Source organism: Pygoscelis adeliae, unplaced genomic scaffold (genome assembly GCF_000699105.1).
Source record: "Pygoscelis adeliae isolate BGI_AS28 unplaced genomic scaffold, ASM69910v1 Scaffold350, whole genome shotgun sequence".
In the NCBI taxonomy this organism is placed as follows: domain Eukaryota; kingdom Metazoa; phylum Chordata; class Aves; order Sphenisciformes; family Spheniscidae; genus Pygoscelis; species Pygoscelis adeliae.
In genome coordinates, this window is record NW_008823889.1 from 1,033,280 (window position 1) to 1,047,152 (window position 13,873).

The following is a 13,873-nucleotide window of genomic DNA, read 5'->3' on the forward strand; positions in this document are numbered from 1 at the left end:
GGCGGTGAGGCTCGAGCACTTGCCGGTGAAGACCGAGGCAAAAAAGTCATTGAGTACCTCCGCCTTCCCTGTGTCCCAAGTAACCAGGTCTCCTGTTTCATTCCAGAGAGGGCCCACATTTTCCCTCGTCTTCCTTTTATCCCCGACGTACCTATAGAATCTTTTCTTGTTGCCCTTGACGTCCCTGGCCAGATTTAATTCTACCAAATTTCTAGAAATTAATTTTAAAAAAATAAATTTAATTCTATCAAATTCTATCAGAATTCTAGAAAGTTTTCCAAGGAATATTGAGTTTGCACCGATAAGTAATTCAACAGCATAGGTACATACTCTTCTTTCCAATACTCTCTCACTTTTTTTACCATGCCCAACCATAAATCATATCTTCACACAAAATCAAAGGAGCTAGTGAACTTCAAGCTTTCTCAAGGGCTTTTATAAATTAAAAGAATGTCAACCTTCCAGGCAGGATATATCATTTTATGCCATAACCCGCATTTGCTACTGTTTACATAAGAAAGAGGTAAACTCAACAGACTGAAAAGAACAAGGGACTGGAATCACACAGCTCAGAAGCTTGGAAATGCACTTTCATTTCTAGGCCATGAGTTCAAACCAGAGTTGACCAATCCATTTCAGACCAGATACACCTGTGAACCTAGCAGAAAGCCTAAGGACTCCGCAGACACAAAGAGTAAAAGTCCTCCTAGGACACCTCTGAGGTACATTTCTATGTAATGACAGAGGGCAGAGGCAAGGAAAATTCATGTTGTTCCCAGCCTTCAAACTAGCTATTCATCTGGAAAGAGTATTAAGCCAAAAGTAAAGAATCTAGTGTTACAAGTCAAGTCAGTTTTCACCAAGGCTAAATTTCAGTTAATATTTAGTATGAAAGGAAAAGAGGGAATTTAGGAAACAGAAATGCCTAAAAGGCTCCACTGTTCCTTTGCCCCCAAGACTTTAAAAGAACATGCTTAAAACAAAACATGCCCTCATTTACCATACCTTTGTCACATCTACTTGGTCAGACCAATCTACGTTGATGCTTTCCAGGCAGTTACTGCTGGCATACTGTTTCATTGTTCGGGAAACATTGTAATAACAGTAAAACATGACTGTTAAGGGTACAACAAAATTAACAGCAATTACACTCATTGTGTAGGAAACAAAGGACCTGATAAGACAGAAAAACAAAACACAGTAACTTACAAACAGCCATCCAAGAAAAGTTACTAAAGAATTTGATATTTTGATTTGATTATGAAATTTTAAAACAAGCTTTTAAAGAATTAGGAAAATTTTCTTTAGCTTTAATTTTTTTATTAGCAACTACAAGTCTTGCAGTTTGCAAGCATGGCTCAATTCCTATGTTTTTTCTAGACTTCTCTATTATTCCATTGTTTTAAAATGATTTTTATAAATTAGGCTTCATACTTCAGAAAGAAGAAGTTATGCTCATATAGTCCTGAACTAAATAATCCTAGCCTTCAGTGAGGCAGCAAATTTAAAAGAAAGGGTGAAGGGGAATCTTACACATCATTTTTCCTCCAATTTACTGTGCACGTTGCTCCAGTTGGATCCGGAGCGTAGCTAGCCCAGCCTACAGTAGGCATGGAAGCCCAAAAGACTGCATTTATCCAAGCAGCAAGGATTAGAGTGGCATAGCTACGGGTAGTCATTCTTCTTCCTGTGGCCAAGCACATACAATCACAAACCGCTGTCATCTTTGCTTCTTTCCAGTGTTGAACGTGAACGACAAGTGGCTTCCAGCAAGCACATACCAGGTTAATAATGATCCTTTCAAAGGCCTACACTCCCGACCACTGCAGCATACCTGTTTCATACTGCTGAACGACATCTCACGCTTTCCAGCCTTAAACGCCACTTAAATACCATCACCCATTCCAACTCACAGCATACAGGCAATACCTGCTCCTAACCCCATGCCAAAAAGCTTATTATGCGGCAGTGCACTCAAGTACATCTTTGCCTGGTTGCAGGGGAAGGCATTAACTGTTACAATACAGCTGCATTATTTAACCAAGTACTGTAGGATCATGCCCTAAATTCAAATTATGCCCAGCACTGTAATTATGGAGTCATTCATGAGAAAACAATACAATTAGACTCTTATTTCATAGAAGCCCAGAGTGAATGATTTTTTACCATAAGTACAGTACCTATATCAGGCCTGCAGATTGTCAGATAACGGTCAACTGCAACAACAGTGAGCAAACCAATACTCGCCATCCCAAAAAAGATATTTAAGGCAGCATAGATCTGAAAATAAAACAAACAAACAAAAAAACCCTTCCTGAGAAATCTTTCAAAGGTACAAACACAAATTTGTGGACTCAATCGAAGGCGCTACAATACATTACATTCAGCCAGTGCTCTCTTCCATAAGCAAGATACTGAAGGAACTAATTCAATGCAGGCAATTTGCAGTTGGCTGATTTAAAATTAAACATTTCAAAAGCAACCTGCTTGTGTGCACATCAGAAATCCTAAAGACTGTAGTCTAAAAAGCAAACAAACACTGTACTTCAATAAGTAAATTTTGAGGTTCAGAGATAAAGAGTTCGGAGGTTGGGGGCAAGGGATTCAATTCATGTTTTTGATATGTGTTAAAGAAACCTGAAGAGCATTTGAATCATCAAAAAAGTTACAGCTTTAGCAAATCGTCCTGAATTGTCACTTTTTCCTCTGTTGTATAACTACACTTATTTCACAGATATGGTACGCTGATTTTCCCCATCGGCCCCCATTTTTACATGTGTCAGATCTACTGCACAGAGTGACATATGCTGCAATCCCAACATGCTCCAAATGCATCTGCCCGGTCATCCCATGGGCAGCCTGACCGGGAAGGATGACCGTGAGGGCTGTGTTACCACTGGCACCCCTGAAATAGAGCCCCGTGCCAGACCACATGCCACCAGCGGTTATAATAGAACCACATGACATTCAGCCATCTCAGTTCACAGGATTCATTTGGTTTAGGCTGACATGAGTTGTGCTTCAAGTGATCTTACCTCCCAAAGCATTGGTAGTGAGATTTCACATCAACTTCAACCCACTACAAGTCAGTCTAGATCCAAAGATGTTAAAAGTGAGGCTTCCTGTCAAACAGTGACTGAATTTTGAGCTTGAAATAACTGTGTACTCAGGCAAGTGATGTCAGATTGTTATAAACATCCATTATATAAAGGTCCAAAATGTATAGTGTTGCTAATATTTTCCTTGAGTCACATTTTCAGCATACATCTTCACATTACTACCCATTTTCCTGGGCACTTAAGCCCAACAGTCTTTTTAAAAAGTAGATTTAAATCACAGTACATAGTGAGCAAAGGGCACCATCTCTCTGCTATGGAAGTACAAATTTTCAGTCAGTCTATTTTTAAAAATAGACAGCTATTAAAACTAGGCTAAATCTTGAATGAAGACCAATAGCCTTGCAGGCCTTTATTTTGAATATCGTAATAGTCCCATCCAAAAGAACATGTATTTGCCAAGCAGAAGTCATTAAGATCTGTCAAGCTCACCATCAAAACAGTAGCCACATCCAAAGCCTTTTAACTATCAAATAAGTCATCAAATGTGCATGTGCTACTATAACCTTGTTCATTTGGGGATTTCATTTCCTAAGCCTTCTCAGAGCTATTTTAAAATCTCTAGCTGATAAATAAAAGGTTACACTTTAATGTTTTCAGATTATAAATACAAGTTTGGAATGAAATTCACACAAAATCCTATATCCAGAAATTGTTGACATTATAGAACATCAGCTTCAGGTCTACAGTCAAATTTTGCATCTCCATTTTATGTCTTGAAAGAACTAACATCAGGTAGAGCTACTACTTATTTCTCAGTTTGCTTTTAAGTGCTCAAAACTTTCTCTCTGACTGAATTGCAATACCTGGCATCCAGTATATCCAAATTTCCAGCTTCCGTGCAGGTCTGAGGCAGCAGACATGGGGTAACCAATGCCACTAACACCAATGTCAGTAAAAGCCAAGTTGATAATAATTGCGTTGGTTGCTGTCCGAAGCTCTTTGTGCTTAACAAAGATGCCTAACACAACAATGTTACTGAAAATGCTTATCACTCCTGTAAAAACAGAAAAAGGGAAACTTTACAAAAGATACACACCAGCCAGTAAGATACATGCAGAAGAAAATGCAGGCTATCGTAATATCTAAGTCCTAAACAAGTTTTATTTTCAGTCAAGCACAATTTTGCAAAGAGGATAGACACCTGAAAAGAAAAGAAAAGATTTTCCAATTAGGTAACTTTCACTTGGATTCAGTGAGGGCCAAAAGTGGAATGTTTTGCCGAACCTGGGACTTCCAATGCAATGACAAGCATAGCAGAAATTCAAAAGCATCTAGGATTACAATTCAAACACTCCAGCCACCAAGTACAGTGCTGCCTTCCATGCAGGATGGTGACTGTCAAAAAAAAGTGGGGCTTATGATGCACCTGATCTAGCAGCAGGCCCCTGCCACCACCCGAGATCTTCCTTTCTCAGCGGAGAGTTTCCACTGTGCATTCAGACAATAATCCTGACCAAAAGGAATATAGAAGCTTTGACTTTCCTACCACTATCCTAGCCAGACTAACTCCCCTCTCTGCTCATGAGGTCCCAATTCTTTGCAAGCATCAGAGTTGGCTCAGGTTGCTGCAAATTGTATTTTCTAAGCCTTGTCAAGCAGTCTGGATGATCCGCACAGCCTGCCACAGTGGCATGGCTGGGTCTGCACCAGAGCTATTGCCTCCACCTGACAAACTCTAAGGCTGTGTCATAGCCATGGTAAAAGTCTAGCTCTGCACTGAATTTGCTCCTGCCTCGCTAACCTGTGTATTTTTAAACCTCTTTGGTCTGGCTTCACTCAAACTGTGTCCGAAGTCTATTATTAGGCAACACAAGAAATGGCCAGTAGACAGAGAGTTGTAATAAAGAAATACAGTACTAAAGCTAAAATGGACATTCTCCTCTCTTCATGTCCAGTCCTTCTGAAATCTGCTTTGGACTTAATGTTCTTCGAGGTGCCCAGGACACTCTTCAGGACCCTGTGCATCAGCAAGCTTTTTCTGATCCTGGTAACCTATATTAAAACCTCCAGATCCTCCTTTTCTCCTGCTATTCCTCCTTCCTAGCCAAATTCTACTGCATGGCTCTTGGAATGAGTTTACATGGCACTCCTACAAAACAGAGGGGTTTTTTGTTGTGGTTTTATTCTCTTCAGACTCTAGCCTGTTGCAGAGATACCCAGAGCAAACTCCCATCCTCTAAACTTTCACTAGCCCACTATTAATACAAGCTATTAATAAACACCGAATAAGGTTAAAAACTCCCCCTTGCACCTCCGCGGAGAAAGACTCACAGCTCTTATCAATAAAATGGAGAATTCCAATATGTTCAAGCAAACATGGCCATTAAAAAAATAACTTGTAAATAATAACAGGAATTTTTAAGTTGTTCATAGATTCCCTAGTCTGGCACAGCTATTACAGTATCACTGAACCAAATCTTAAACTTATAAACATCTGTATAGCCTGGGCACCTTAAATTACAAGTGTGTAGTGGAATGTTATCTTGGTAAAAGTCTAACAACACATTATCCATGAAAATGCCCCTCAGAATTTTTCTTTTTTTTTAATTTATTTAAAAAGTTTCACCTATGAATCAAAACACTGTGGTTTTCATCATCACAGATCTGAGGCATAATTCTGTAAGGAGCTTGAGTGAATGGCTGTCATACTGAATGGGGACTTCCAAAAGCAGACCCATCTTCTTTCACAGTCACTGCCCGTCCTGCTCCAGTCCCTTGGCAATCCATCACCTTTACTGCTGGCATTTCTGCTCCGCTATTGGCTCCACCAAAAACCTGACACACAGAACTTAGCTTTTGCTGACACACCTCTGTGGAAAGGGCAATAAGGTTTTTAAGTATTATACGATGTTCTTCCATCTCTGTCACTATCAATGCTGCAGCACAGGGTTAAAAATCTCTAACATCAGTTCATAGTCAGACTCCAAACACGCTGCAGTTCAAACAACCACCTCAAATCAGCAGGGTTAGAAAACCTGAGGGAAAGAATCAGTTTCAAGTACTTCGGCTCTACAGTTGAATTTTGAAGACTTCAGCTGGTATCGATATGGAAATTCCTTCAAATCATGGAAAGTCCTGTGGACTCCATCATTGGCAGAACACAATCCATAGATTTATAAATACCAGCACACACCCCAGTGCATCAAACTGAGACAAACATTTCTGGAGTCAAATACACATCAGAAGTACCATCTGAACCACTATGCTCGGCAAGACCTACGTTAATACCTTGACAGATATGAAAAAGGGCAGAAGGAAAGCCAGTGCAATCATAATAACATACATACATAAAAATATAACAAAGATGATACTTTGGATAATGGACACCAGGGACACCACCAATTCTTCAGCTTTCAGATGGAGTTTCTCCATTTCAATTACGTAACTTGGTACCTTTTTTATTATACCTGAAACTCACATAAGGAGTTTCACTGCAACATTTTATTAATCAGTACCAATCTCCTACATTACAGAAACTCTCTTAACAGATTCAGTAAGTTTAAAATCAAATGAGGCAAAATTGTAATTAATTCTTGGGTATCTCTCTTTCCATTCTCTTTTTAAAACCACCAAGCATGTCTGTTCTCAGGTGCAAGTCTCCTTAGGAGGAACATAAAAGCTACATTACAGATGATGTTGGAGGTGCATAGCCACATAGATGCCATCAGCTATCATATTCATATATTCACACATTTCAGGAATGACACTGTGATGCTATGAGCCCCTAAAACGAACAAAAGCAGGGAGTGGGGGATCTGATCTGAAACCAACACCATAGTAAAAGCACTCGCAATGCCAGTTCTGTCAGCTCTTCTGTTGACAGGTAGTATGAAATCTCTTGGGATAGAGGAAGCAAAATAGAATTACAAGTTTGTAAAACAGTACAGGCTTCTTAAGAGGCATGCTTTAACAGATATTATTACATCTGCCAAGAATGAAATCAGAAAAACAACAGGACTGTAAACTCATATCCTCAGGGTGAAGGAAGGATCCTGCTAGACACACTTAAATTTAGTGCTTCAGAACCCAATCTTAAAATGAAGGGGGAGGAGGGAACCAAACCAAAACAGGGAAGAGAAAGTGGAAATTGTTAAGCCTATATTCATTAAAAATTTTAGCACCACTAAAACAAATTAATAATAGAAAAAAAAATGTTCTGGGGAGCAAAATGTAAGAAAAAAGATGGATTCCACCTTGAACAAAGTGAGGAAAAAACATGTGGATTCAAGAAGTTCTCTCTTCCCTGTTTCTGAGAATCAGGTCAAGTAGAAGGACAAAGTTTCTCCAGGCAGGAGTTAAGCAGTGCCCATTAGAAGGGTAACGAAGCTGGTGAAGGGTCTAGAGCACAAGTCTTATGAGGAGCGGCTGAGGGAACTGGGGTTGTTTAGCCTGGAGAAAAGGAGGCTGAGGGGAGACCTCATCGCTCTCTACAACTACCTGAAAGGAGGTTGTAGCGAGGTGGGTGTCGGTCTCTTCTCCCAAGTAACAAGCGATAGGATGAGAGGAAATGGCCTCAAGTTGCACCAGGGAAGGTTTAGATTGGATATTAGGAAACATTTCTTCACTGAAAGGGTTGTCAGGCACTGGAACAGGCTGCCCAGGGAAGTGGTTGAGTCACCATCCCTGGAGGTATTTAAAAGACACGTAGATGTGGTGCTTAGGGGCATGGTTTAGTGGTGGACTTGGCAGTGTTAGGTTAACGGTTGGACTTGATGATCTTAAAGGTCTTTTCTAAAATAAATGATTCTATGATTTCTTAGAGGGCAGGGAGTGCAGACCAAGCCCAAGACTTTCAGTAACCTGAAATCATCAGCTGGGACGAATTCATGTGATTCAGAAAAAGCACATGGATGCTGCCACTTGGCCTGTGAAACAGGCAGGTTAGACAACTATTCCCATATTTCTTTAATTAAGCCTTGTAGTTTTGTGAAGATGAAGATAAAAACCTCATGGCCTGATCAAAAGCAGAAAAATTTCTTATTTTCCTTCTTCCCAGGGAAGCAACAAAAACTAAAGGCAGACCAAATGCAAATACAAGCCCTAACAGAGTTAAGCAAGACACAGGGGTAGTAGCATCAAAACAATGAAGGTTAGGTCTGTGTATAACACACAATTTACTTTACCAGTTAGCATTTTAAAATGGTACCAGAGCATTTCACCATTATAAGCTGAAGGTTATCCATGAGGCAGTACTGCTTCCTGCAGCCTGAGTATCCCTGTTTCATGACTAAAATTAATACACTGACCACTGTAGAGTGCAATATGTAAGAATTACTTTCTTCTCAGAAAACAAAGCAATTATTTGCAAAAGAGAGAAGCATTCAAACCTTTTAAAAAGCAGCATAAAGATGAACACTGTACCTATACTTCGTTCTTATTCTTAGACATCTGCTTATTAACACAGCTTAAATTTTCCAGATGTGAGATTTGCTGTGGTAAGGCATTTGCAAAGCAATCAATCACACTTGCAAAGATGTTATAGACCTTACTGTCAAAAACATTCCTTATTAAGAAAGCGAAGTCCAAGCTACAGGTGAAAGATTTACTAGACTCCCCCAACTACAATAAGAAAAAAAAAAAACAACAAAAAACCCACACAAAGTAATCTAACTTTTTTTTTTTTAAGAAAGACATTTTATTTCCATGCAAGATTAAGAAAGAAGAGCTGGGTTGATTCTGGCTAATCCCATTGATCACCTATGATAGCTTTGATCCCTAACACCACGTGGTCAAACTATCTGAAAAGACCATCTTGATACATATATTTTAATTAAAATTGGTTACATTGTAACAAGTATCATACATATTTGCAGCACCTAATAGATCCAGTTACCTGCAAATAGTGTGGTAGTACTGCAGAGTGTATCTAGCCTTCCAATATTTGACCATCATCCATCTCTGCAGCTTCTTAACAAGTCTGCTGATCTGTGTAGCTGTTCTACCAATTTCTCTAAAAAACTGAAATAAATTATTGCCTTTGCATTCAGAAATACCCTCTTTACCAGAACAGCAATTTGATACTCAGCACTTCAAACAGATACGCTAAATAAAATGTGACCATCAGCAATACTATTTCATATAAACCTAAAGTACATCAATATTTTAAAGTATTTTAAAAGCTAATTATAACATAGAAAATGCATGGTACAGTCTATGAATAAAGTATTTATAAAATGATTTAATTTTCCATAATAAAGGTATAGAAGGCCTATTTTTAAACACAGTAGGTTTCAGGTTTTGGTCAGGTTGATGTTTCATTGCTATAACACTCAGTGCTTCAGAAAAACATTACTGAAGCAGTTGTGGTTATAAAAATGAGACAGTTTTCAAGGGAAAAAAAAAAATCCATAATCATTCAAGTTTAGCCAAAGGCCACTGCAGTCACAGGGAACAAACACGATGTCAAGCCTTCCAGCATGCTTTTTCTAACATGTGTCATCGGTGAAAAATACAGCTGCAACTGGAGTCTGCTCTTCTCTGATTAATGACCAGCTCCCTCCCTCTAAGTCACATTCCAACCCTTCCCCTTACATCCCCCTAACAGACACCCGCTCACATGCTCAGACTACACATATATTGCTACGAACATGTGGGCCAGGAGAAATCTCAAGATAGCTTCAAGCACATCACAGAAAAATGCAAGATGTGACAGCTATGCCCTATTTTTATCTCTTTTGCAAGCTGGCAGAAATTAATTCTCACTCTCTTCTATAATTACATATCAACAAAATATATTTTTTGAGACACAACGCTGCCTTCAATTATAGAGCAGAAAACTTAGATGTTTCTGCACACTTCAGATCTTTCTGCACACTTCAGTCAGCCTGCTGATTGCTAACTTGTCAGTAAACTATGGAGCAAAGCCATCAGACATTTGTGTAATACAAAATGAAATACCGTCGCTGTTACTATACAAAATGAGCATTCAGATCTACAGTTCTATTTTTAAAAGTTACACAACATTTTGCCAATGCCCATACCTGCTGTTATTAAGTAAGCTGCAACTATGTTGTGCTCAGTCTGTGTAAAGGCTGAATGAGCTTCATTGTCACTTTCTGAGGAATTGGATGAATCATTCAAATGCATTTTGGACAAAAGAGACTGTCGTCTATTCTCTGCAATAATTCATCAAGACGACGAAACACTACAAAACCCTGTCAGGCAAGTTCTTTCATTATTCAACAGACTCATGGAACAATTAAAAAAAGGGGGGTGGGGGGAGTTCCCCCCACTGTTGACAGCCTCCAAGCACGATTTAATTGGACTAAAGTGCAAAGAAGTTTACACTCCCAGTCTATGCAGGAGATTGTTAATTAAAACAAAGGGCAGCACAGAACTGAGTACATTTCCAACAGTATGCTTAAACTTCATTCTTACTGCTAAAGAGATTAACTGTCACATGCCCCCAAACTTTTTCCTTCAAACCTCTTGTGCAATGCTTCGGAAACCTCAACAAAAGTTGGCTCAGGTCAGTTGGTCATCAGCCTGGCTTGGAATGAATTCCCATCATCACAGCAAATACACAAAACTGCAGCACAACATAAAGACACAAATGTCAATTTCTTTAAAAAGCAGGATATGCTTATTCTAAAGTCCAAACCACCCCAAAGTCAAATCCTTAAAAGACCTACTTCTTCAAGATTCTTGGTTTGATTTAAACTCTCGAGCTGACACAGACACAAGACACAAGAACACAGTCCAGTATTTTCTAAAGTGAAGCATGAAACTTCCAGAAAACTCAATTGCTACATTTCTAAAATAGCCTGGTCTGCAGAAAATGGTTGTTGAATATGCCTTACAAGTCTGAACACCCTCCCTCTCCCAAACACACACACACATAAGCTTACTTTGGGCAAATTTTCCAAAGCGTGCTACTGGGCAGAAAATTATTAGGTGATTTCCAAAGCCTTGAGCAGCAGAAGCTCACGTTTTCTTCTCTTCAATGATGAGGAAGCAGCACATCGAAGTAAAGACCTTTTACAAAATCCTGCATAAATATTCGCTGCAATAAACCCTTGCCCAAAGAGCTTATATGCAGTATCAGTATAAGCAATCGAATAAGGTGTTTCCCACCAGTTCCCCTTCATACAGTTTTTGCCTCAGTTTTGTACTCATACTGGGTGTAAAGGTGACAAGGATGAGCAACCAGTGGTTCTTCAGCTGCATGTGGTTCACAGGCAGCTGAGGCAGGCTCCCAGGCTAGGGCTGTGTCTTCTGAGCCGCAATAAGGGTGTAGTGACACAGGCAGTATTGAGGAATAAAGCCATCCCATGGAAGGAAAGTATACCTGAAGAGCTCTCCCTTCTCTAACACGTGAAACACTCACAGAGCATTCCCTCCCACTCCGCAGCTTTCCAAAACAGACATCCTGCATCTTTCACCCATTTGAATCTAAAGGCAAGAAAATTTTGATATAAAACTTGTGCAGTCACGACATTTAGTCATCATTACTACAGACGATCATGTGTCTACCAGCAAAGTTCTACCAGCAAACATCTTCTTTAATGCCACAGATCTACACTCACCCTTACGGTTCTCAGGGTACTTGTATTATTACGGTGTTTTTCCTGTCAGAAGAAGATTAGGCAGGAACAGGGTGCAAGGGTTCTGAAAGGCAAGATGGTCTGTTTGGTAATGAAGCCACTTCCCTAGTGCCCCATAGTCCTGCCGTGAAAGATAAAAGCATAGTGGTAATTTGGTATCTTTGCTTTCCTCCCCTGAAACTTTGGCAAGATTTTCAAAAGCATCTCAGATCTTGCAGCTTCCACAGAAGTCAGAGCTTGCAATGCTGAATGTCTCAGAAAAGCAAAGCATTACTATTGTTATTCAGATAGGATTCCAGACTTAGAGTAGCAGTTAATGAGACCATACAGATTTTATACCCACTTGTTGGTTAAAACGCAAGTTTCTAATATGTGCAGTCCATCCTATGTACCATCACATTGCCTCTGCTTCCTCTTCTCTTAAATTTGGCTAATTTTACAGCAACAGAAATTGAGAGAAAAAAAGTCAAAATTAAAGGCAGACATTACTTATCATTAACCTAGAAGTATTTTTTTCTAGAACACCGCAGTTCATAAAACAAAGCCAAAAAGATAAAGCAAGGAATTAAATATTAAAGTATACAAATAATCCAGAAAGTTGGAACCACAGTTCCTAAGCCAGATAAAATATGGCTTACCACATTGCTTTTTAATACTGGCATAAGAAAAAAAAAATCCAAAACCTCAGGCTGTTTTTATCCTCCAATAACAGGTAGTATTACTAGTGTCAGAGGGGCGCTTTATAACCTCAAGTGATGCTTTTCCTTCCCCCCTCTCCCAGATCAGTAGCAACAAAACGCAATTTCTATTTAAGTCCATTCTTCAATTTGTAGGTATCTGTATAGATACGGGGCAATGCAAAACTCATTACAGGGTTTAGCAAGTTGCTTTCAGTGATGCGTAAAGTATATTTCAATCCACAAGTGATGAGAGCAGAGAAACTTACCGTTTGCATTAAAAAAATTAAAAAATTAAAAAACAAACCCAAAACCAAACCTCTTTTCTCTTTTCAGTGGTAACCACGCTGAAAAACCAAACCAAAACCCTCCCACGTTTATTAAGCACATCACCACTAGGGGGCTCTAAAAGGCAGAACTTCCCTTTAATCTTATTTTCACAAACGGATGAAAATGGTTCAAACCCAATGGAAAACAAATAAATTTTACTAGATTTATAAACTGTTGATTAGAAAAGTTTGACTCTAAACTAAAGAGATTTTCAGCTGACTGAAGAAAACACCATGAAAAATACGTGACTCCACAAAGCTTTTTACTAGCCATACCTTCTGCAGTAGCTACACTTTTTTTTAAAGACGACACTGTTTCTTGCCAAGACAACGCTTTGCACAACTGCAAGTAACTGCACCAGTACGTATGCGACTATCCAGCATTGCTTCAGGCAAACATCCATAACTTCATGTCAGTGCTAGAGAAAATTCTTTCTGTTCTACCACAGCCAGTGCTGCAGACATACATTACAATATCCCAATTATGTTCTGTACTTCATCAAATTTCTCTGTCAAAGTAACACAGCAAATCTATGAACTATATTGAACCATCCTATCCCAGCAACTACAGAAAACACAAGGAGAAAAAACAGCCCCCCAAGAGGAATGCAGGGGCACTAAAGCCATTCTCAATGGGTAACAATTTAAGCTTTACAATACACCTCCATGTATTACCCTCTGTTTAGCAAGGATTTAGATCCCACACAGAAAAAATATAAAACCAGAATTTTAGTGTGGCAAGGACAAAAGGCTCAAGGTCTTCTAAACACCTTTAAGCAATCTGATCCTAGTGATTTACTAGCTGTCATTTTCAAAATCAGCTGAAAGTCCGACCCTATGTCTGGGTGAAATATTGCGCTGGCTAACACATTCACTTGCGACCACATTTTGAAAACGGGACTTGGTCGTTGAATGCTCTGCCTCTGCCAACAGTGAGCACCTGCAGACACTGACAAGTGGACAAGGAGACAGGTAGGTGACACCACTACCGCTGTGTCCTGGGTGGGAAGCCGAGCACTGTGAGGTGCACTGAAGCCTTACCTTCTTCCTGAGCTTCGGAAGAATATTGCAGGACAGCAACCCCCTTCGCGCCGCTGGAGCGGGTGGCAGGCGAGAAGTTCTTTAAGTGACCCAGCCATTTGCCCCAAAGGCTGCCAGCGAGGGGAAATCCAGGGAACACCAAACTGTCATCGAAAGCCTACACT

The 13,873-nt window shown here is 39.6% G+C and overlaps 1 protein-coding gene across 1 annotated transcript in view; it reads right to left on the reverse strand.

Moving 5' to 3' along the window:
• The window catches only part of RRH (retinal pigment epithelium-derived rhodopsin homolog), a 14,643-nt gene extending 4,336 nt beyond the window's left edge, over positions 1-10,307 (reverse strand). The window contains exons 1-5 of the mRNA XM_009334855.1: positions 10,100-10,307; positions 3,923-4,113; positions 2,181-2,280; positions 1,534-1,687; positions 1,006-1,174 (exon numbers count right to left, since the gene is read on the reverse strand). Coding sequence (XP_009333130.1) covers positions 1,006-1,174; positions 1,534-1,687; positions 2,181-2,280; positions 3,923-4,113; positions 10,100-10,205 — 720 coding nt within the window. The 5' untranslated portion in view covers positions 10,206-10,307. The remainder of the gene's footprint in view (positions 1-1,005; positions 1,175-1,533; positions 1,688-2,180; positions 2,281-3,922; positions 4,114-10,099) is intronic.
• Positions 10,308-13,873: the final 3,566 nt, after the last annotated feature.